The 21,978-nt window shown below is 45.8% G+C and overlaps 3 protein-coding genes across 8 annotated transcripts; 1 reads left to right on the forward strand and 2 right to left on the reverse strand.

The window, feature by feature from the left end:
* Positions 1-3,153: 3,153 nt before the first annotated feature.
* On the reverse strand, positions 3,154-11,245 carry cdk13 (cyclin dependent kinase 13). Of its 2 annotated transcripts, XM_068304158.1 has the most exons (14): positions 9,171-11,245; positions 8,453-9,019; positions 8,194-8,352; positions 7,965-8,104; positions 7,686-7,856; positions 7,416-7,605; positions 7,275-7,331; positions 7,075-7,176; positions 6,916-6,993; positions 6,568-6,684; positions 6,346-6,477; positions 6,056-6,252; positions 4,778-5,278; positions 3,154-4,696 (listed from the first exon to the last, which is right to left on the reverse strand). In XM_068304158.1, exons 1-14 carry the CDS (start codon positions 10,310-10,312, stop codon positions 3,990-3,992), a joined length of 4,260 nt encoding a protein of 1,419 aa, XP_068160259.1. In that variant the 5' UTR covers positions 10,313-11,245; the 3' UTR covers positions 3,154-3,989. The 2 variants fall into 2 exon arrangements, with proteins under 2 accessions (XP_068160259.1, XP_068160260.1); XM_068304159.1 differs by lacking the exon at positions 7,275-7,331.
* Positions 11,246-11,662: 417 nt separating this feature from the next.
* ralaa (v-ral simian leukemia viral oncogene homolog Aa (ras related)) lies at positions 11,663-17,080 on the reverse strand. Of its 5 annotated transcripts, none has more exons than XM_068304040.1 (5): positions 16,936-17,080; positions 15,542-15,665; positions 15,235-15,443; positions 14,891-15,065; positions 11,663-14,804 (listed from the first exon to the last, which is right to left on the reverse strand). In XM_068304040.1, exons 2-5 carry the CDS (start codon positions 15,653-15,655, stop codon positions 14,682-14,684), a joined length of 621 nt encoding a protein of 206 aa, XP_068160141.1. In that variant the 5' UTR covers positions 15,656-15,665; positions 16,936-17,080; the 3' UTR covers positions 11,663-14,681. The 5 variants fall into 5 exon arrangements, with proteins under 5 accessions (XP_068160141.1, XP_068160140.1, XP_068160139.1 ...); XM_068304039.1 differs by having other exon boundaries at positions 15,542-15,800; XM_068304038.1 differs by lacking the exon at positions 16,936-17,080 and having other exon boundaries at positions 11,663-13,850; positions 14,680-14,804; positions 15,542-16,150.
* A 527-nt stretch (positions 17,081-17,607) lies between these two features.
* med1l (mediator complex subunit 1-like) lies at positions 17,608-21,594 on the forward strand. The gene is made up of 16 exons (XM_068304366.1): positions 17,608-17,691; positions 18,553-18,628; positions 18,709-18,763; positions 18,869-18,995; positions 19,068-19,096; positions 19,171-19,242; positions 19,326-19,400; positions 19,524-19,603; positions 19,682-19,780; positions 19,877-19,991; positions 20,107-20,231; positions 20,360-20,481; positions 20,586-20,784; positions 20,851-20,949; positions 21,179-21,281; positions 21,362-21,594. The coding sequence occupies exons 1-16, from the start codon at positions 17,608-17,610 to the stop codon at positions 21,465-21,467; spliced, it is 1,566 nt and encodes a 521-aa protein (XP_068160467.1). The 3' UTR covers positions 21,468-21,594.
* Positions 21,595-21,978: the final 384 nt, after the last annotated feature.

Below are 21,978 nucleotides of genomic sequence, written 5' to 3' on the forward strand. Positions count from 1 at the left end.
GACGTTTATCAGTCGGCCTCTCAAAGACGCGCACGCACATTCCATTTCACATCATCACCGTGAAGAGATCGGCGTTTACTCGCCCGGCAGATTTGACCCCTGGTGACCTCCAAGACTTTACCATCAGTAGGTTATGAGTTATTTTTTGATGGGAGACAAAAATCCGCTGTCAGACTGACTGTTTAAGCTCAGATGCGTTCTTCTAGAATAAATCCGAGTGTCTGGCGTTCAAATCGGCGGGACTGGATTCTCCTCCTTGAAGACCCGACCTCACACGCCAAAGGTACGGCGAAGGGAAGCTGAGCGTCACATCTGTGAGTCATAAATGATCAGAGCGCCCTTTCATGGTTGGAATTAACAAGGATGTCAGGGAAAAGGTGAGGCCACATACACATGTGTGTGTGGTGAGGAATACGTGTGTGCAATGTGTGTGAAATTAGCTTAGAGCTGATAGGAAATGACTATTGACATCCCTGAGGAAGTAATCAAATACTTAAGACTACCGCAATATAAAAATTTTATGCTTCAAGACGTCATTTAAAAATATGTCTTCAAATTAAAAATATAATCAGAAAAATGCAATTAATCAATCAATGCACAAAATACCGTCATGTGTTCAGGAACGATACCGGTTTAGTTGAATGAAGGAAACTTGTGATTATTTGCTTGTTATCTTTTATTTTTGCAGTCTTTTCAGTTGGTGGAATAAAAATTTGAAAAGTAAAAAACAGGTTGAATGATTCTCATGCTCAGCTGATCAATTATACAGTACCTGCAGCAACCAGTGTGGTGAATACTTCTGTTTACTGCTAACAGTTCTCTTTTCCGAGGTTTCCTGAATGCAACATCCAGCCCTTTTTAAAGAGGAAACGCAACACAAGAGCAACAGGGAAGGAGGAAAAAATAGGTTAGAAAAGTTATTTTATTAAATGAAATAAACCCAAAAAAATAGAACAAATAATGTTTTCATGCAAATATATATAATTAAAATAATTTCAAAAAAATAAAAAAGTTAATTTGTATATTTATCTTTTTTTTAATGCTTCCTTCTTTGTGCTTCTATACTGTATATGTTCTTCTTTTACTTTTAAGGCGCTCCTATGACATCACACAGATCCGCCTCCGCGTGTGACAGCAGAGGTCGGCGTCGTCTGACCTTTGTTCGGCCTCACCTGGCTGCTGAGCACACGGACCTGATGCGCAGCAACAGGGTGGAAAAGCTGCTCTTTCACAATCCATCAAGGCTGATCGGCTGTGACGGGCTCTCCGCTCCGCCCCCATCTGGTGAACGTCAGGTAAATCACTTCCTGCCTGATGTCGGCGCATCTTACGAAGGAGGCCGCTCAGAACCCCGCAGTGCCGTGATGCCGGCACTGATGGTTCCCGCTTTTACATTTACAGCGGGGAAAAAAGTCACAAATGGCATGTGTCATTTTCATTCTCTTTGAACACACACACACACACACACACACACAAAGAGAAAGCAAGGTCTGACCACCGGCCATTAAACAGCCATTACTGCGGCTGACTCACCTCCTCAAGGAGCAGCTCGGCTCGCGGCGCAGTGACGAACCGTAGGTCGCATAACGGTTCAGCTGCCGCAAAATCTCAAAGGTTAACTCAGAGTTGGCACATTAATTCCTCCATAAATCATCCTTAACTCCTCGTTAAACCCCCCCCACCCCCATCATCATTGGTCTGCACAGTTAGCACCTGTTCCTCTTGCATCAGCAAGGAGTTAATAAGCTAACAAGTCTAGTTAAGGCTGAGTGTAATGAGATCGAGGAGTTAAAGAAGTTAAGGGAAGTCTCCAGACCTCCTTCATCCAATAAACTCACCCTCAGCTCAGCTTGCAATAAAGAGGATGTGGCCATATGTAATGGGACGCATCCTGGTTTCCATCCGGTCTTTTAGCGCCACGCTGTGGCTCAGCCAGGAAGTACAACCAGGAGGTTGTGCAGTCATAAATATATCATGTGATTTCACTCCAAGGACTCATTACAGGATGTGTGCCTCGGCAGCCAGTTAGCTTAGCATGCTACAGGATGGGGCCGTCAGAATGGGTCCTAACATTTGACTCGTGACCTCACCCAACAAGACATGGAGGCTCCCCTCCAAGATGGCAGCCTGTGTGCTTCCTTTAGTCTTCGGTGTGTCTTTGTGTCTCAGGATCTGAGACAAGGACGTCATCCTGATCAGGAAGGATCCAGGAAGTGATGGTGCACCCAGAGTGGATCACTTTTATATTCCTCAAAACATCAGGATTTTGTTTTAATATATTATTCTGCTTTTTTTTACATCCCGCTTCAAAGCGGTGATGTATTGTAATTGTCAGCGTTCGTGTCTTTATCCATCCGTCCGTTAATCCACCAGATATCTTCGCAACCATTGCAGATAGAGAGATGAAACAAAAAGCACATTACTTGAGCAGCAAAGGGGATAAAAATGAGATGACGACCTTGAGAAAACTAGGTCAAGGTCAAAATTTAACTTTTGTACACTCAGGAACTGGATAAGATAGAAAGACGAGGGAGAAGGAAAGTGTAAGACCATAGATTGAAGCTAGTGCTTCGATCAATGACAGGTCAGAGCACTAGCTTTGATCTTTGACCTATGATAGTAGGTCAGGGTAAAATTTTGAAATCAGGGGTGTCGCAGGATGTTGCAAACTCTGTGTTGGTTCTTTTTTGTTTTCACAACTCTGGTTTCAGGCTCAAGAGGTCATGTGACGTTTTCATTTGGCACGTGTTCATGTGGATGTAACGGAGACAGACGTGTTGTTAGGCAACCTTAAATAGCGTTAGCCTTCATACCAAGAACTTCATTAAGCCTGAACATCAAGAGCCTGGTTCGAAACCATTTTTCTAAAATGTCCACGTTCTCTGGGGCCGCTCGGCCTGGCGCTGGATCGTTGGATCCCTCCAGCGTCCCTAAACCTAACACTTCTGACTCACAATGGATTTGTCGCTTCAAGAACATTTTAGCGTAAGATTTACTCACGGCTTCTAACAACATCTGGGGAGCGAGCAGCGATGTTTGACGTGACACTGCCATCCAGTGGCCTGGTCCACGAAGCAATCAAGCAGACGACAGACAATCCAGCGTTGGTGTTTTTTTTTAATAAACATTTGCCAAAGAAGAGGAAAGGGGGGGAGGGGGGGGCAAAAATCATTTTAGTACAAAAAAGAAAAAAGGACAAGTTTTCTTTTTTGACCTGGGGGTAGGAGGGGAGAAAGGGGGGGGGGGGTACTTGTGTTTGTGTTTTGTTGAAGATTTTACAACACTTACTGTAAAATAAATTTTGTTTTTTAAAAAAAAAGGCAGTTTGAAGTGAAAACAGCCTTTTTCCAACATTGATGGGGTTTTGGTTGCATTCATCCAAGTGCTTCTGGAACCAACAGTCCCTGTGCTGGTACTTAAGTCATCAACCCATTCAGCTGAGCCTTCATCATCATCATCATCATCATCTTCATCTTCATCACACTCACGGCCATAAAGGAGACAAACACTACATCACTGGTCATGTGTTCTAAACGTGCGGACGAGGCACGTCGTCCGCTTCCTTTCGTAGCTAAAAAGAATTTCCACCTACTTCAGTCAGTAGTGCAAAACATTAATACTACTTCGCCCTGGGGCAATTATTACGGAAAAAGGCTAAAAGGTAGAGGTTTTTAAAATGTACCCGGGCCTGATAAATGTACACTCAAAAAAGGTAAAAGTTTAATTTAAAAGACAGCAAAATAGATTACAAAAAATTATGAAAAATGGTATGAGCGAGAAAAGCTCCTCCGGTGTTCAAGCTTCTGCCACACACTCCGTAATCCAGACCGAGGACGAATAGAATACTCTACACAGATTTAAGTTACTACAAACTGAGTGTGCATCTTGGGGTCGGTCGGGCCTGGGGGGGGGGGGGCGGCGTCGGCTCTGGAGGGAGTCCTTCCGCCCTTTTTTTGTCCGTCGACAATCAGTTTGACGTCTCCAGACGCTCAGAAAGGCAGCCCCCGCCCTCTGATTGTTGCCGTCGAGTTCACGTGCTGGACAAAGCCCAGGGGTAGCTGCGGAGCCCCGACTTGTGAAGGGGAGCCCCCCCAGGGTTGTCCGGGAGCTGGGAGGGGTAGCGGGGGAGCGGGGACGGCGTCCTTTCGAGGCATGGCGTGGTTGTACAGGTGGATGGCGCCGGGGGTGGGGTGCCCCTCCACGGGTAAAGGGCTGTGATTGTACTTGAAGCGGTGGTCCTTGTCTCCGGTGAACACCATGCTGCCGGGTCCTGGGGGGGGCCCCGGGGGAGGGAAGGGGTCCGGGTGGGCCGGGGCCAGGACGCCTGCGGCGGAGGAGGAGCCGGCGGGCGGGCCTTGGCTGGCGAACACTTCTCTCAAAGTGTGGGGGGGTAGCCCCCCGCCCAACATGTGACCCATGTAGCCCTCCCCATACCCTACAGGAGTGTAGGGGGGAGGAGGGGGGTGGCTGTAGTCACCCCCGTATGCAGATGCTTCTGCAGTGGGCAGAGGCGGGTAGTCCGGCTCGGGGGGTCTCCCTCCGTCGCCTCCGCCTGTAGACACAAGCGGGGGGGCGTGGCCGGCCTGGGGTTCGGGTGGGGGCTGGCGGTAGTCCAGGTCGGCGTGGGGCGGGGGCTCTGGCGGCTCAGGAGGCCTCTGGTCCGGAGGCAGGATGGAGACCCCGCCCACTTCAGACACTAAAACAGAAACAACTTCCTGTTAAATCCACTTTCAAACTTCAAGAAGGAATCCCCCGTCGGGGGGGGGGGGGGTTTTACCTGGGGAGACCGGGCTGGGCTCTGGAGGCTGTTTGACGTCTGGAGGCGGGGGCTGACCCCCCGCTGCTGCTGCAGCCGCTGCTCCACCTGCAGGAGGGACGGCGCCCTCCGCCCCGTCCCCTTGCTGCGCCTGCAGCAGCTGAGCCAGCAGCATCGTCATGGCCGTCTGCGTGGCGGCCCCCGCCTCGGGGATTCCCGGCGGCGCTGACATGGGGGGCGACGGGGGCTTGGGCATGGGGGGCGTGCGTGGTACTCCTAACGGAGCGGCTGGCTGCGGAGGCTTTGCGGGCGCGGGCTGGGGAGGGGGAGGTGGCGGCGGAGGCTCGGGGGGGTCGGCGGGGGCCAGAGCTTTGGAGAGCTGCTGGAGCGTCTCCTGGTTGACCTTGGTGCTCATGGCCTGAACGAACTGGGTGGCGTTCACCGAACCCGTGGGCTGGCCCAGGAAGTTCAGGAGGACGGCCAGCTGCTCCTGGGTCAGCTGGGAGTTCGGCCCCTTGGGGTCTGAGCACAGCAGAACAAAACATCATCAGCGTACAGGTTCAGCTTAGTCACCGCCTTTTCCTAAAGATTTCCGGAACGACCGAGCGAGTCGTTTTACTTTTCTCGTTTTGTTTTTTACTTTCAGAAAAAAAATGACAAGTTTTCCTCAAGTCCAGCTGATCCAAGACTGAATACAGTCATTCGTTACTCGCGGTTAAATGCGTTCCAGGACCACCTGTGAAAAAACAAAATTTTGCGATATTGCTAAATACTAAATACTCTAAATACTGATATTAAACCACCTTCTATCTGTATTACCTTTTCCTCAAACTCTTATAGATTGTTTTGTATTAAAGAAAAGTCGCAGGAGGAACTGTGAGTCCGAACGCAGCACACACGCGGATGCCGTCAGCCAATAGCAGGCGCGTACGGTACCATGTGACTACCTACTAAAAATCTGTAGTGAAGCTGTGCATCTTGAAGCGCAAATAAGCGAGAGATTACTGTATTTGAAGTGACTCCGCACCCTGCAGCAATCTGCATGTTAAAGTTCCTCTCCTACACCAGTTTGACTTGTTTTTACATAACGCAAAAATGAAGGTGTTGGTTATGTTTCTGTGGGATAAGTGCAGCCTGACCTCCGTGAGGTGAGCAGCGTGACATTAGCGCTTCATTACCATCAAATATTTGTCTGACGTTACTCCCGAGTACCGAACAGACGACTAAAAACAAAAACCGCGTGCAGACTGTCGAGCTCATAATGACAAGAACAAACAAACACGGAGCGGTTAAACTCACCCAGCAGCGCCGAAGCCGCCGCGTTGGGAGCTTTGACTCCTCCGGGGGCCGGGTAGCCCTGGGGGGTGTTGCTGCGGCTGTCGTCGAGGCCCAGCTCTTTACGCGGCGCCTTAGGCGCGGCCATTTCTTCCGGCATCTGCTTCTGTCGCCGGCGCTTCTTGCTCCACAGCTCGTGACAGTCTTGCCACAGCGGAAGACTGGAAGAGGAGGAGACGAGCAGAAAACACGGTGAACAAAAAAACAAACATTTTACCCGCTGACATCCAGTTATAAAGCGCTGCTGAACGTACTCTGGCGGGGGCATCTTGTCCGGGTCCACGTCTTTGAGGAACTCGCTGCCTAAGGCTTGTTCGGCGGTGCAGCGTTTGCTGGGGTCCAAGTTTAACATGTGGTCAAACAGGTCCAGGGCTGAGGGAGGGATGCTGGACGACACAAGTAAAAAAATATTCAGCTCACGGATCGACGGCACGGTGCTTAAATACTCAACGAGGACCTCGTATTCGTGAACTCACAAAGCGAACTCCTCTCGTAAGCGCCGTCTGTACTGCTTCTTTGGTTTCATGGTGTTGAAGAAGGGGAGTTTTATTACATCTGGCCAGACAGCGGGGCAAGGGCTGCCGCAGATTCGGCTGAAACGACAGAAATTAATTTGTTCAGACAGAAGTAAGGCAGCAGTTATAGCTTGTTTGAAGGAAAATTAATCGCTAACGATTCAGGGGAGGCTCAAAATTAGAACTTAAGACTACATGAGCCTTTTCTAAATGCGATCAATTTAGCATAAATGATTAAAATTAGCATTTCCTCAATAAAGACAATTAAAAAAAACTTTACCACCTTTACCCCGTGTAGCCAAATCTTACCTGATCAGCTCTAGCTGAGCGAGCTCCTGATTAGCTTGAAATATCGGTTTCTTGGTGAAAAGCTCTCCAAGGATGCAACTGTGCGACAAAACAAGATCAAATCATTACGCCAATAAAAACCGACGCTTAAACAAAACCCTAAACCACTTCTGCTCTCACCCGCAGCTCCACACGTCGATAGCTGGAGTGTAGCGCTCCTCTCCCAGAAGCAACTCCGGCGGGCGGTACCACAGCGTTATCACTTTATTGGTGTATGGACGACTGAAAGAAAATAAAAACATGGATCTGTTAGCATCACGACACACAGGAATGAAGCTAGCCAGGCTAGCTCACAAGGCGTATGTCTGCAAAAGGTTCACCTTTCTTCAGAGTTATACAACCGGGCGAGCCCAAAGTCCGCCAGCTTTATTTGACCTCTGTTGAGAGAGGTGTGAGGGGTAATTTAAACATACAATGGAATAAAAACCTGTTACATCTGAGTAACGACGTCAAGGACTCACTTGTTATTGAGCAGAATATTGGAGCACTTGATGTCTCTGTGCAGAAAGTTCTTCTTATGGCAGTAATCCAGGCCCTCCAGCAGCTGCCGCATGAAGGACTTGATGTGGCTTTCGTTGAAATGCACCAGACCAGACTCCAGCAGGCCCATCAGGTCGTGATCCATGTACTCAAATACCAGGTAGAAAGCACCTGAGGCGAGAGAAACGGGGTTAAAGCCACATAAACAAACAAAAAAAATCATGTGAACACTGAAGGAAAAAAAAGCGCACCTTTATCATTCTTAAAATCAAGAGCGTCTTCTTTGTCGGTGACGATCTCCTTCATGTTGATGATGCTCTTGTGGTTCAGTTGCCGCAAAATCTTGATCTCTCTGATAGCCGTGATCGGGAAGCCCTCCTTCTCGTTATCCAGTCTGACCTTTTTCAGTGCCACCATTTCAGCTACGGAACAAAAAAAAACGTTTGAATGAAAGCAGCCTTTTTAATTCGCTTCAGACTGGATCCGTGTTGGGAGTCAAGGAATAAACGTCCATCTTTAAAAACACTCACCGGTGTCTTTGTCTTTAGCTTTGTACACCTGACCGTAGGTACCCTCCCCCGTGATTCCAATGATCTCAAACTTGTCCACACAACGTTTTCCCCAATCTATTTCCGTTTCCTTAATCTCACCGTATCTCGGGCCGCATATTCTGAAAAGTATTCAAAAAGGGGAATCGAGTGAATATATAGCAGAGACGATCAGGACAGGAAATGGAGCGCTAAGTGTGTCGTCACGTACTTAGGTCTTCGGCGAGGTGCTTGGGACTTTTTGTCCTCGGGGGGGCTGCGCGGGGAAGACATTCCACCAGAGATTTCAGGGGGCAGAGGCAAGTCGGTGAGGAGTTGACGTACCTTTCTCTCTGACTTCTTCTTCCCTGAGAGCGAGCTTTCCTTCAAGCTGACAGAAGAAACCAGGAGATGCAGAGAGAGCAAGTGTCAAAGAAAGTTCAAAATCTGCATAAAACTTTTTTTAGCACGAATCGATGACACGCTCATACCTTTCTCCTTTGTCGATGTGCTCAAGGACTGTTGGGGGCAAAGGCAGGGATGTGACAGATGGGACGACCGGACCGGCGGCCCGTTCTTTGTCCTTGCTCGGCACAGATGCTGGTGCTTTCCTCCGATCCCGATGTATGGAATCCTCCTTCCCCTTTCCCTCCCTTTCCCTGCCGGGCTGGTGTTCGGTGGTCCTCTTGGTTGCCTTTTCCGACGGGGACTGGGGTTGGCTCGACGTTGGGGTTCTGGGACCTCTCTCTGGTTGCGGTGGAGAGGGAGGACGTCCCTTCCTGGATGCGTGGTTGGACTTGGGGCTGGGCTGGTGAGCGGATGAGGAACTCTTGGTCGGAGTCGACGTGTTGCTGGAGTTCTTGGCTTTGGCAGCTGCTTCCGCCGCCTTGGCCTTTTTCTGCTTGCTGAGTTCGGCAGCGAGGCTGGTTTTGAAGGTGAGCGTGCTGGGCGAGAGGCTCGACGGGCGGCTGCGCGAGCGAGAGTGGCGGTGGCGGCTGCGAGACCGCGAGTGCCTTGAAGATGAGTACGGACTTCTGCTACGTGATCGTGCCGATCGCCTGGAGGGAAAATGTACACCTTTTTGAAAATTCTGAGGCAAAATTCCAGGCATGGCAGCGATTTTTTAAAGTAAGCAAATAAAAAGTGATAAATCCCAACAGAATTGACTTATTATAAACCACCACATAATAACACACACAATAAACTCACCTGACATCTGGACTTGGGCTCAGGGACTTCCGGTACGGACTCCGTGACCTCCTGCGATTTCCGTAGGGACTTGAACCAAACTCTCCTTGTTCGTATGGACTGTGTCGGCCGTAACTCGGAGACCTGCGCCAGTTGACCGGACTCACTGGGGAGCGCTTCCTTTTGTTGCTGGAGTACGAAGTGGGTGACTTGGGCATACCATACGACCCATAGACATCTACATCTCGGCTGTAATAAGTAGCACTGGGAGAGAGTCTTTTGCTCCCGTAAGTTGGACTTCTTCTAGATATTAGCTGGTTATAACCACCAGGAGACTGGTAGCTATACGGGTACGACGTCCCATAGGGACTTTCTGCTTTGAAACCAGGACTTCTCCTGTATGCCCTGAGGTCTTCGCGGTCATCTCTGTACGATTGCGGAGCATCTCTGTACGCAGACGGAGGCTCCTTCTCAGACCTTGTTTTACTCTTGTGTCTTTTGGAATCCTTTTTATCGGCGGATTGCGAGGACTGGGATGTCGACGTCCTCTTACCGTTTTTGTCATTGCTTCTTGTAGTGTCTCTGTGATTTTTAGAGCCACTCAGGCTGCCTCCGCTCCTGGCTTTGGAGGAGTCTCTCTCCCGACTCTGACGGTCCTTCTTCTTGCTAGGCTCCTTCTCTTGCTTGCTCCTTTCGGATGGTCCTCTTGTTTGTTCATCTTTGCCAACTCCCTCCCTGTCTCTCAGTTGGCTTCTATCTGGGGATGTTGGTCCATTATACTCACCAAAGTCCACCTCGCTAAGTCGCTCCACTGACAGCCTGTCAATATGGGGGTCAAGCTTAGGAGAGGGGCTCCCGGAAAAACGCTCCGACTGGGAGCTCACGTCATCGTACTCCACCAAAGTCCGAAGTTCAGTTTCATTTTCAAAAGTGCTTCTTCGGTTGTTTCCAGGCTCCCCTGATGTACCGGTGTGCCACACGCCTCTGTCCCTGGCCTGCCTGCGCTTCTTTTTCCTAGAAGCCGACGACCGCCTCTTCTCACGGTGTCTATCCCGCTGAGCGGCATCGCTCCCCGGCTTGCTACGCCTGTCCTGCCTGTTAGCATTCCGCTGAGCCGAGGGGCTTCGTCCCCGACCTTCGCGAAGCAGTTCTGGATTCGGCATTTATATTTTCCGAATAAATATTCCAGCCACGTTGAGAAATGATCTGAATATTATAATAATTTATCAAAACTATGTTCCTGGATGTGCCGTACAACAAAACATTGGGCTAGCTGTGGAACAGGCTAGTTAGCTTCCAGATCGGCAAATTCACAATTTTACCAGCCAAAGCTAGCTAACTAGCTAGCTAAATCACAAGCTAGGTGTTAGCAATACAAAGCTAGCTCGTTTGGTGGTGCATAAAAAGTGAGTTATTTCACCCCAATTCATGACAAACGGTACCTGTAGATCCCGTTACGTAGTATCCACAATATGGTAGTCAGCTATAGAGCCCGCCTGTTACTCAACCATTGTACCCGACATCTCCCACATATGATGGGTAATGGTAGTTGGTTTAGCCGGCTAGCCTCCACTAGCTAACTGTGTCCATCCACACAGTTGCATTCCATTTCATGGTCGAAGCTTAGGCCCAAAGCGCCGCTAAAATCAAAATACAGTTCTCCTGAAACGTTGCACTTCATACAACTATATAAATCCATTAACCGTTAAATAATAACGAGACAGTTTGAGACTAAATTCCGCCTCTGACAAACTTCTCCTCGCCTTCCATCACACTCCAATGTGCAACAAGGAAGTGAATAGCACGCGAGCCGCTAGCCAGCTAGCTAGCCGCTAGCACGTTAGCCAGCTAGCATTCTTTTCTCCTTGCGTGGAGTTCAATGCAACTCAAGTCAAGATGCAGTATAACAATGCGGTTCCAAAACGCGTCCGCCTCCACGAATCCCGTCGGTTAGCGGTTCTCCCTTACCGCCGCATGGTCTGAGTGGAGCTGAAGTATTTCCGTGGAAAAATGCTCCAGAAATCCTAGAATTTATTTCAGATTAATCTAACTTTGTTCGCAATGTGGCTACTCGATGAGGCCCAGACAGCTTTCAAACTACAGGCCTCTTGCGTCGTTGCGAACCAATGATGCGCGTTTGCGTCATCGATACCGGTGGTGACGTCAACGCGCAGGGAAACCCCTACCTTTATAATATACATAAAAATGTAACATTACATCTTATATCTTTATAAACCACATATTTCCAGTTAAACAGGCATTGATTTAGAAATAAATCCATAATTAATTTCATTGATTGATGTTGGGCAAGTATTGCTGGAGTCGTTGTACACATTAAAAGCTGTGACATTCCAATTCCAGTTAAAACCAAGTTTGATGAATCCAAGATTTCACTGATTTGTAACGTATAAAAAAAAAAAATGTTTGGAGTTCATGTGAGATACTGTGTCACAATCCATCACCAGACACGTCTCAGCACACAAACAACACTTACACACAACTGAAAACTGTTTTTAGTAATATCCATTTATTTGCCATTTTCAAATAACTCACAAAAAAATTGAAATGTAAGGTTCACCTCTTGCATTCACAAACAGGCTACATTAGTGGTTATGTTCAAAATAAGTAAACATGAAGGAAACAATTTATGGCATACGTACAACCATCCAAACAAAGACAGATTTTTTTTTTTTATTACAAGGATATTTATATAAAAGGCGAAAGAAGTTATTTGAATACCCACAGGGGCAGTTTGCTTATAGCTTTCGCACAAATCTGTTTTAATATCGCTCCTTAAGTACTGGAAAAATATTTGGGCCATAGATAAAATTAAATTACATGTAAAGATGAATAAATGTATAAATATGCTCCTGCAGAAGCAATAAACAAAGAGTTAGACTGTTGAGCCAATGCTGAGTGAGCAAGCAGTATGGAGGTCACTGGATTAAATTAGTTTAAGACATAATTCATTTTGAAAACACACAGCTGTTAAGAAAAAGGTCATAATAGATTTTTAAATTCGCTCGATTCAGCTTTTAGGGCCGTGTCATTCTTTGTGTTGTGAACTGGATGTTAGCCCTTAACATCATGATGCCCTTGTTTCCTCACTTTCTGGGGTGCAGTTAATCCTACATTTCCCATCTCGCCTTCCTGTCTTAAAGATTCACAACTGTGTGCTTTTTTGTTTAAAAGATTCCATTCTCACAAGTATGAGGGGAAAAAAAGGCCGGAAATTCTTCAAGTGTTTGTGTCTGAAGTCCAATTCGACGAAAACATTTCACAATATTGGTGGGTTACATTCTAACAATAGTTTTACAGCAATGACATCACCACTCAGGTGTAATTATGCTGTCAGGAAACGCACAATCTTTAACTTCACTTGAGCTTTGAAGACTTAAATATAAAAGTCAAAGCAATAAACGTCATCATAATAAAACTAGTTCTGGATCCCTAAGCATTCAGCTCAAAATAATCAATAGTTATGAACTGATAAAACAGTTAAAAAGTAGGTGGGGGAGATTTTTTTTATTTCTTGAACTTGTCTATTCTTTTTGCGCCATACAGCTAAAATCAGAAGTGCCAGAAAAATGTAAACATAAGCATAAATAAACTGATTATGGGATGCAAACCTTCAGGGAGTGTTTTCATTGATTTCAGTCTAGGGTTTTACTATCAAACCAGTTACAGCCCAATCTGTACCCTTCAGTGGGGCGTAAAACTCTTTTCTTTTTGCATAGACTCTAGAGTTGGGGGTCCTGTAGTGGAAATAATGCTGTTAGCAGCACATAAACACATACACTCAGAACTGTGGTAGCAACCCCAAGATGGAGGTCAGACTTTAAAAAGTATTAGAATGAATAAATTATTCTGAATAATCCATAAATGTTATGCTTAGAAAATAAATGGTGGCTCAGTCATTAAGGGAAAGCAAAATAGCAGAAGATCAGAATTCACAGTGTGTTTTGGTCTAACGATCATGAATAGCATTCTCGTTTCCTTTTTTAATTTTTTTTTACACTGCTTGAAAATTAAAAAAAAAAAAAAACATATCAGGGGGTTCATTAAGATGTCCTACTGCTTTATAACACCAGTTATTATTCCACAAAGGTAAAAAAAAAAAAAAAAAGCAGAACATCAGTGACCTCTGATCATCATTGGCACCCTAAAACGACAGGCGAACAGGAGCGATCTGGGACATTACTCACATTCACAATGGACAGAGAGGCAGCAGTGATGCATTAAGAATTACTAAATCCTACTTTGCATTTCCTTTCCAGGTCATTCAGACCCAATTCTTTTAAGGATCCTCTTCACGTTTGCCACCAGCGGTGCTTATATTTGTGATGCTCACTAAAAGCAAACTGTCACTTCTGTTAATAAGCGGGCACTTGTTTATACTAGCTAGCAATTTTCTTTGGTGACTAAGAACAACTCTTTTGGATCGGCACCACCTCACTTTCATAAAGCCTGCATTTGTTTATCCCATATTTTATGCCTTAGATTTCCTCAAGCCATTCATTTATTCCCACTTAAATCCCTTTTAAGAGATGCCTTTAGGCAAAGAGAGAGAGGATGGAGGAGGAAGCAACACTGGCAAATTAAATGTTTACATGACTGGAAGCTAATAGTTGGATGTGTTTGAGACAGCATGTAACGGTTGTAGTGTTCTGGAATCACCTTATATCACAGCACCAGAGATTCCTTTGATGAAAACAAAAACAAAAAAGGGATGAAAGTCATTAGAGTGAGGTAAATGTTAGATTTGAGAAGGGAAAAAAAAAAGAAAAGGAAACGGTAATTCCTTCACAGATTTAAGGGTAATGATCGATGTCATTTGTGCATTTGAGAAATCTCAACAAAGTGACGTGAAAGGAACAGATATGGGAGCAGCAGTGCTCTTATCTTTCCCTGGTTGACAGAAAGATGAGAAAAATGTGTGTCTTCACAGATAAAATAAGATTCAGAACAATATAAAGTAAAATTGAGGTGTGAAACAATAAATAGGAAGGGCATTAAATTTCAGCTGCATTCAAATCGAAATGCTCCATAGATGACCGATGTCATCTATGTCTTCTTGGTGGCACTTGAGTTCTGGGTTGATGCTAAACTGCTGAGTCAAGCTCTCTTCTTCCTCATTCAAACCTCGACACCTTAAACTTTCCTTCTTTTTTTTAAGCTGTATATGAATACTATACACATTAAAAATGTACAATGAAAGGTAACATTGTAGGGCTGTTGTTTTTTTTTCAAGCTTAGGCCAAAATTAAAAACACCATCGATTTTTACTAAACTCTGCAATGTAGTCAGAGTAAAGAAGAGAGAGACAGAGAGAACAGATAGATTATTTGGAAGTTCAGCACATAAAAAGTTAGAGCTATAAATGCCATCTTTACGCCTCCCTGACACACGGTCATGTGTCCTGTTGGCCAGGAACAGAAAGTCATGGTCAGGTATGATGGGCACAAAAAAAATCAATGCAAAAGTCTGAGAAATGTATATGTACACAAGCAGCCATCCTGCTCTCTCTTACCACTATAAAATACAGCATCGCTCTCTAATTCTCTTGGCCAAGCTTTTACTTTTCTTCTTGCCATTCTTCTCTTTGCTGTCTTCCATTTTCCTCGCCCGGATCTCTCTCATCAGGTCAAAGAACACCTGTGGAAAATAAGAAAGTTCACGTTTCTGTTCACTTCATGCCGATGACGTTAACCCATAGGCTAACTTTAGCGTGTCAAATGTACCTTGTCAACATTGGCACGGGTTTTGGCGGAAGTCTCCACGTAGCACACGCCCCACTGCTCGGCGCGCGCCTTGGCCTCATCCGCGCTGACCTGCCGTCGGTCGTCCAAGTCCGACTTGTTACCGACCAGGAGAAAAGGAACGTTCTCGTCCTCCTTCACTCGCAGGATCTGCTCTCTGGAACAGGAAATGTCATTCAGCCATGAATTATTGAGCATTCCACTGATGGTTAAAGCATGAAGTGAACGGGTTGGAGAGAGCGGTGGCTTTTAACGATGTTCCAAAAGCCACCGTAACTAAACTGAAACAAATGGGGGGAAAATGGGTCGTCGAAATGCTGCCTGACCTGAAATCTACTGTCGCTGCAAATGATTCCAGTTCCGTAATGGAAAACACACAGAGGAAACCCTCTCCGCTACGGAAGTAGTTATCCCGTATGGCGGCGTAGTCCTCTTGTCCGGCTGTGTCGAGGATGTCAATCTGCACCTCCTCTCCATCCAACACCACCTTCTTTCTGTAACTGTCAGCCTTGGTCGGCTCGTAGTCTTCAACAAACTAAGAGGGGGGGGGGAACGAATTGTGGTCAATTTAGTTGTTAATAAAGCAGAAAGAAAGTTTCTTTTTTCAGCACTGGTGAACTGAAAGTCGCTCACCTCATCATACATGAACTGGAGAGTGAGGGCCGATTTCCCCACTCCTCCACTGCCCACCATGATCACTTTGTGGAGGGCCAGGGAGTTCTGCCCTTTGGGCTTAGCAGCTGCCATGGCTCTGTACCTGGAGATCCGAGTGGAAAAGGGAGGAGGAGGTTCAACGTGGAGCCAGCCGCGGGGGGAGTGATTGTGAAATGGAGAATGTAAAAAAAAATCAGGCTCGGGATTCAAGCTGCAACAAAAGCGCAAGTGATAATTCCTGGGGAGAAAAAAAAAAAAGGGAGAAGGAATCCTGAGATGTTTCATCATTTTTGAACTTTAGATTCCATTTGTGCTACGCGACTGCTTAACTGTCTCTGTCGAATAGCAATGTAATAAAATCAGGAGAAGCTGCCATCACACTCCAGTGGATTATTCTTTGTATCTTTGGAGTTTAAAATTACTTATTTTCAACAATCCTATTTGAAACTCGGAGGGGAAAAAAAAGCAACAAAAAAAAAAAAAAATCCCAAAGCAAACATTTCCTTCAATGCAAAGCTATTTTGCAGGCAACACACATACAGATGGCATATAAATCCCCAACCATCGGGAAAAGATCAGTCACCAGGATAAGAGAAGTACATCATCAAAAAGTGAGCAAATGTCTTCAACCGATGAGGAACTGTGGAAATCATTTAGCCAAAGAAATGCTATTGTTCAACATCTGGCAGTATTTCCCCGGGTCTGACACATGCCCAAGCGATTTAGAGATCACTTCCCCTGGTTAACAGACCTAGAACACTGTGGTAATAAAATCATATTACCAAGTGTTCTATCAAAGGACCATGCAAACCTCTGAGGGTCAGGGAATGCAGCCAAAACGATCAGATCAACAAAACGAGTTCTCTGGTTAAAATAAAACCATAAAAACTACAACACGTAACCCAAAATGAGATGCATCATCACAATCGATCAGCAATCGATCACACCAATAAGACCAGAATTATCTATACAATAACAGAACGGTAATATTTCGGTAATAATAATAATGATGTTTACTTGCTAATAAGTTAGCTGGTGATGTGTTTACTGCAGGTAAACCCGCTAGCAGGTTTGTGGCTAACAAACTAACAGGCAGGAGCAGATTAACGTTAACGAACCTCAAATTGACACCGAGGCGAAGTTTAAAAATAAATGTAGCAGAAAATATAACAAATAAAATAAAAAACGTCGGAATGAGCTGCTCAGCAACAGATGTTCGGTTCGATCGACTCACACTCAGCTAGCCTGCTAGCCGCTTAGGGTGGCAACAAATGGAGAAGGGCTAGCAGGCGATAACGAGCTAATCAGAAGTCAACGATGCGACCTCAAAGGGAACCCGCCGCGACGATTAGAACGTGAAGCGTATCACCTACCGGCAAATGAAGCAACCTAAACCCCGGTAGGATGGTTGACGAGGGTCGAATTGTGGTAGCGAGAATGAAAAGACTCAGCTAGCAGCTCGTTAGCTCATGGCTAGCTCCCCTGCTAACTCCAGAGACTTGGCTGGCTGGTAGCCGTTAGCAGTATACTGCCTGCACGTCCTGGGAGGGCGGGGCTCAGCCTGACAACGCCCGCACCGCCCGCCCGGAAGGAGCGGAATGAACTGTGTTTTTAAGTTATAACGCTCATTTCTCCCGTATAAAACAACCCTTACTTTCGAATAATAATAAGATCTTAATTAATTTGGCTATATTCGTCATAATTGCGCATGAAATGCAGATTAACGGAAGGGAATTGAACATGCTCGATACTGTAACTGATTAATTGGCTAATCCTATAAATACTTGCACGTTTGCGCTTGTGGAGACTCAAGTCTGCAAGACAAGAAAGAGGCAGGTTATCTGGAGTTACTTTTAAATTTAAATCAAGTTTTATGGAAAGGCTGATATCTTTATTTTTATATATAGATTTACCTTTTCTTTTTTTTTGTTTAGCTCACTACCATGATTGCTAAAATGAACTTTAAAATGGCCTGAAATGGAAAAAAACAACACATTCGAGTATTTTTGACTGCTTTCCTCTTTTTTTCATTTGCTTTAGTGATGATGGAAAACTCCCTCACTGACCTACACTTGAAATTTGCAGATAAATCTTGGAATGAAACATTCCAAATTGTTCGAAGATGTATGGTACGACACATTCCAGTAAAATGCTATTTCCAGTTATTATCTGCATGTAAATTTAGGCTGATTTTGAAAAAAATCAGAACATGGTGATTGAATGAACATTTCTTACCTTTTTTTAATTTGTGCACTTTCATTTTAAACAAAGACCAAAGTGTTGTCTTGAATTTAAACATTTTAGTCTTGTCACTGGGTGGCTTCTTGAAAATGATGGTGTGGTGATGCACAGAGAATGAGATCATCATTACAGGAACGCACAAAAGCCTTTTTGTTGCTGAATCAGCCATCTGTGCAGGGATGGGGACTTGGATTCTGTTTCGCTTCAAGTCTCTTATTGTCTTTATTGTCTTTTGTCTTGTGTTGCCTTGAGATAAGATGACCAGTCGCCGCTTGATTGCTCTTCTTTCATCAAATCTGATGGATCATTTTTGCTCCATTCTGCAAATGTAAATCATATTTCTGCAGGTTTATGGGGTCGTACCATGCATAGCTACACAGCTTGCGACGCCTCTCTGCGCTTGTTTGCTGAAGCTATGCCAGGGAGTGTTTTTAGATTTGCGTTGGGTGGAGCAGCAGGATAGATTAATACTTTTGGATTAATACTAAGTGGGTCTTGGCAATGGAGTGGATTCCCTGGAGTCTGGGAAACCTGATTATCTGCTTGTCTGAAGTGATGTGTGGGCCCAAGGTTTAAGGCCAGGGCTTGTCATGCAGTTTCCTGCCAGCGGTGATGCTGAATAGGATTTTTGGAGGACGCCATAAAAATAGATGTAAAATAAAAATGTGTTCCAGAAATGGACAGGAGGGTTAAGTATTTCCCGTTTTCACAAGGATATCAACTTTTCTCCCCTTTTGTCACCCCGACAGGACAAACCCAGAGGGGAACCCGGCCAATCTGAGCCCGTGGTTAGATCCCTGGAAACGCTCCAGGAGGTCTGTAATGGTAAGGAACATATTAAAAATGACGCTTTATGGATTAAGTTGATGTATTCCACTTTGACTAAGTCGGCCTGTGTGTCCTAGTGCCATCTTTGAATTCCATGAAGTCTCATCTGGAGACTATTACCAGTCAACAGGGGTAATAGTTCTTTCTTTGTCATTTCTGACCCTCTACCCTTATAATAGTCTTTTTATTTTTCAGTTTTTTTTCTTTTGGAATAAAATGTTTACATTTTCTCCTCAGAATGGGTTTCCACATCACTGACACCACTTGCTACCTGACTGCAGACTTGTTCTACCTGGAGGTGGTGTTGCTGCCCAGCGGTGAGGTGGAGGACGTAAAGGTGGCGTCCCACGGGAGATCGCCTGTCGTGAGTGAGCGCCGCCGTTCGCATCACACCCCCTTTACCCTGCATGATAATTACAGTGATGTTTTATTGCAGCGCAGCGAGACCCTCCTTCAGATGCTGAGGTAAACAAAGGTCAATCTGAATAAAATAATAGTGGATGTTGATTATAGGGTTGTTGTTTTTACCTTCTGCATAGGTCACACCAGTTTACTGAGTTCTCCACGAAGCTGGCAGGGCTCTACTCCCACTACAACATCCCTGGAGAAAAGTAAAAGCTTTTTTTGAATGCGTTTTGATTTTTAAAGGCCTTTCGGGAAACATTTTATGTCTTTTTTTTTTTTAAATTTCCAGTGAAATCAAACTGAAGTTGTTTGTGTCTCTGCAATGTCTTGGAGGAGATCTGCAGAAAATATCAAATTTACCACCGTAAGCGACAAGACTGCTAAAATACAGCAACATTTGAAAATTAAATTGTTGGATGAAATGGTGAATTCTTTAAAAATAATCATCTCTTTTTGCTTTTTTCTTGCAAAAAATGTCAACTTTCAGGGTGAAAAAGGACCGTGAGCTGTCCCATGTAGATATCTTTAACAACAGCAGGATTGGGCGTCTGATCGCTGAAAATGAAGGTTAATAACACCAAGAAGCCAAATCATGTCGATGCATATTTATTTTATTCAGTAGATCTTTTTAATTTGTCGTTTCAGATTCTCCCCTGACCCTCCAGTTCTACGTCAGCCCCGCTGAGGAAACGAACGCCTCAAATTCTCGTAAGCAGATGCTGATCCGGCCGTGGGAGAGCATGAGTCAGTACCAGAACAGTCAAATACGTCTAAACAATGAAGTACAGGCCTTCAGAATGAGAGTCATAGCTTTTCCTGAATATCTTTCTGTTGCTGAAGACATGGCAGACCCGACCATCCAGACAGCTCTGGTGACTTTAGTCACCAGTGACGTGAATCACTGTCTTCAGATGGCATCTGTGCTCCCACGGCCCCCACAGCTCGATCCCCAGGGGTAACATGTTCCATCACTCCCCTGCTCAACGGGACGCCGTTGTTTTTGCATCCCGTGTTGAATCTAAATGTCAACGCCGATGGGGTTTAAAATAAATGGCGTGTTCTTGCGGCAGACATCCCGTGTTCCTGCCGCCGAGCGAGTCGCTGTGTGAGACCCTACCCGCCTGCTTCCTCCTCAAACTGCAGCCCGCAATACCGATGATGAAGTCTTCTGTTGAAAAGCTCGTGCAAATTACAGGTCAGGCAGATATTACCGTGGCTATTTTGTGAAATGGTCTGCCTCGATCCTTTACAGGCTGTTCAAATAGAGCTGAGAGCACCAAGCTTCACCTCATTCTGTGCCCTCATCCACCCGTTATGTCGTAGATGTGACCATACCAGACGCTGACCTGCAGTGGGCACCCTTCCCCAAGCTACTGATGACCAGTTTACAAAGCGTAAGCAGCCAGGAGGGCATGACAGACGAGCAGGATGCTGTGTTTCAAGTGGTTTGTATTTTTAATACCCTTATTTTAATGTAAAAGGCGCTCATATTCAAGTGAGTTTAAATATTTCTGCAAAACTGAAGCCTAAAATAAGACTCATCCTTCAGTCTCTTCCTGGTGGCGTGATGCACAGCTGTGTTCTACCTGGATCTGTATGGAAACTGCCTTCTCAGAGAGGGGTAGCGGTCGACTGCGTTCCCTTCACCCATCCCGCTCAAGTCCAGGCCTTGGTGGAGCTGCTTCGTCGTCAATGCGTCGTCAACGTCCTGCTGGGGAGCTGCTTGACCTCTCGACCCGGCGGCGCAGGTTGGATGGCTTCACGTACGCGCGGATAAAACGTTGGATTCATCAGTTTTGATGCTTCATCGACAGGTTCTGCAGTTTCCGACCTGCACTACGAGGTCCGTCCCGAGTCTGACTCCAGCTTTTCCGTGACCTTCCGACGACCTGACGCCGACAGCCTGGCTGTTTGTGAGCATTTACCCCCCACCCACCCCACCCACCATTCACCCCCAACAGCGAGGAATGAGTTTCGCTGTATAGACAGGACTCATAACATTAAAAAAAGTCTGCTTTTCAGAATCAACAACAATGGTCTGTATTTATCCAGCTTGGTTAGGATTTTTTTAGACCACAGGGTGTATAATTTTACGATAATGACATAGAGACTAGTAAGATTTATTGGGTTTTCTCCCCGCAGTGCTGGTAAGCGTATCTGATTCTCATCAGATTAGCTGCACTTTGTTTGGCGCAGGACTACGGGATCCCTCCGTGGACGAATACCTTTCCACCGTCATGATGAGGTGCGAGTGGTGACCCTACGTCTGATTCCTTTTTTGAGGATGATGAGAGAATCAGCGATCCGTAAACCTTTCTGTCCCAGGTGTATGTCCGTTCCTGGGACAATGATGGCGCTAAACGACAAACTCGACCCCATCCCAGCATCCCCCCACCAGGAAGCCAACGCAGAGTCTGAGAGGGAACTCTAGGGACCCTCGATCCCCCCCCCGCTGTGGTGGACCCAGAGTGCATCTGTGCCAGACGAAGACTCAAGCGGTTCAGGCTCGGCCCGCTTTGCCACGATCCCCTCCGTCAACTCCTATCCTCCCTCTCATTTGGGTGTGTTTCCATACTCGATGACGAATTACAGCCGACTGCACGACTTCTGCAGACGGCGATTTCTTTTTTCTTTTTTTTTTTGAAGTTTCAGAATTCAATAAAAGTTTTTTTGTACGTCGGCTGTTTCATTCACACATAAAAAGATGACAGTGAAACATGGACGTCTGAGCTCACGCTCATGCAGATGCTGTGCGATCCGTCCCTCCATTCATTTCCTGCAGAGCGTTTTTTAATGCGTGGCGTAGATTGCTGGTTGTAAAGCCCTGAGGTTTGGCTTTTGACCTCTCTCAGACAGCCAAGAGCCCAGTTGATTGGTACTCTGCGCGCCAATCAACATTGTTTAAGTACATGATGCATTTTTGGTGGCTTGTAAGAGCAAAG

The sequence above is a fragment of the Antennarius striatus genome, chromosome 20 (assembly GCF_040054535.1).
Source record: "Antennarius striatus isolate MH-2024 chromosome 20, ASM4005453v1, whole genome shotgun sequence".
In the NCBI taxonomy this organism is placed as follows: Eukaryota; Metazoa; Chordata; class Actinopteri; order Lophiiformes; family Antennariidae; genus Antennarius; species Antennarius striatus.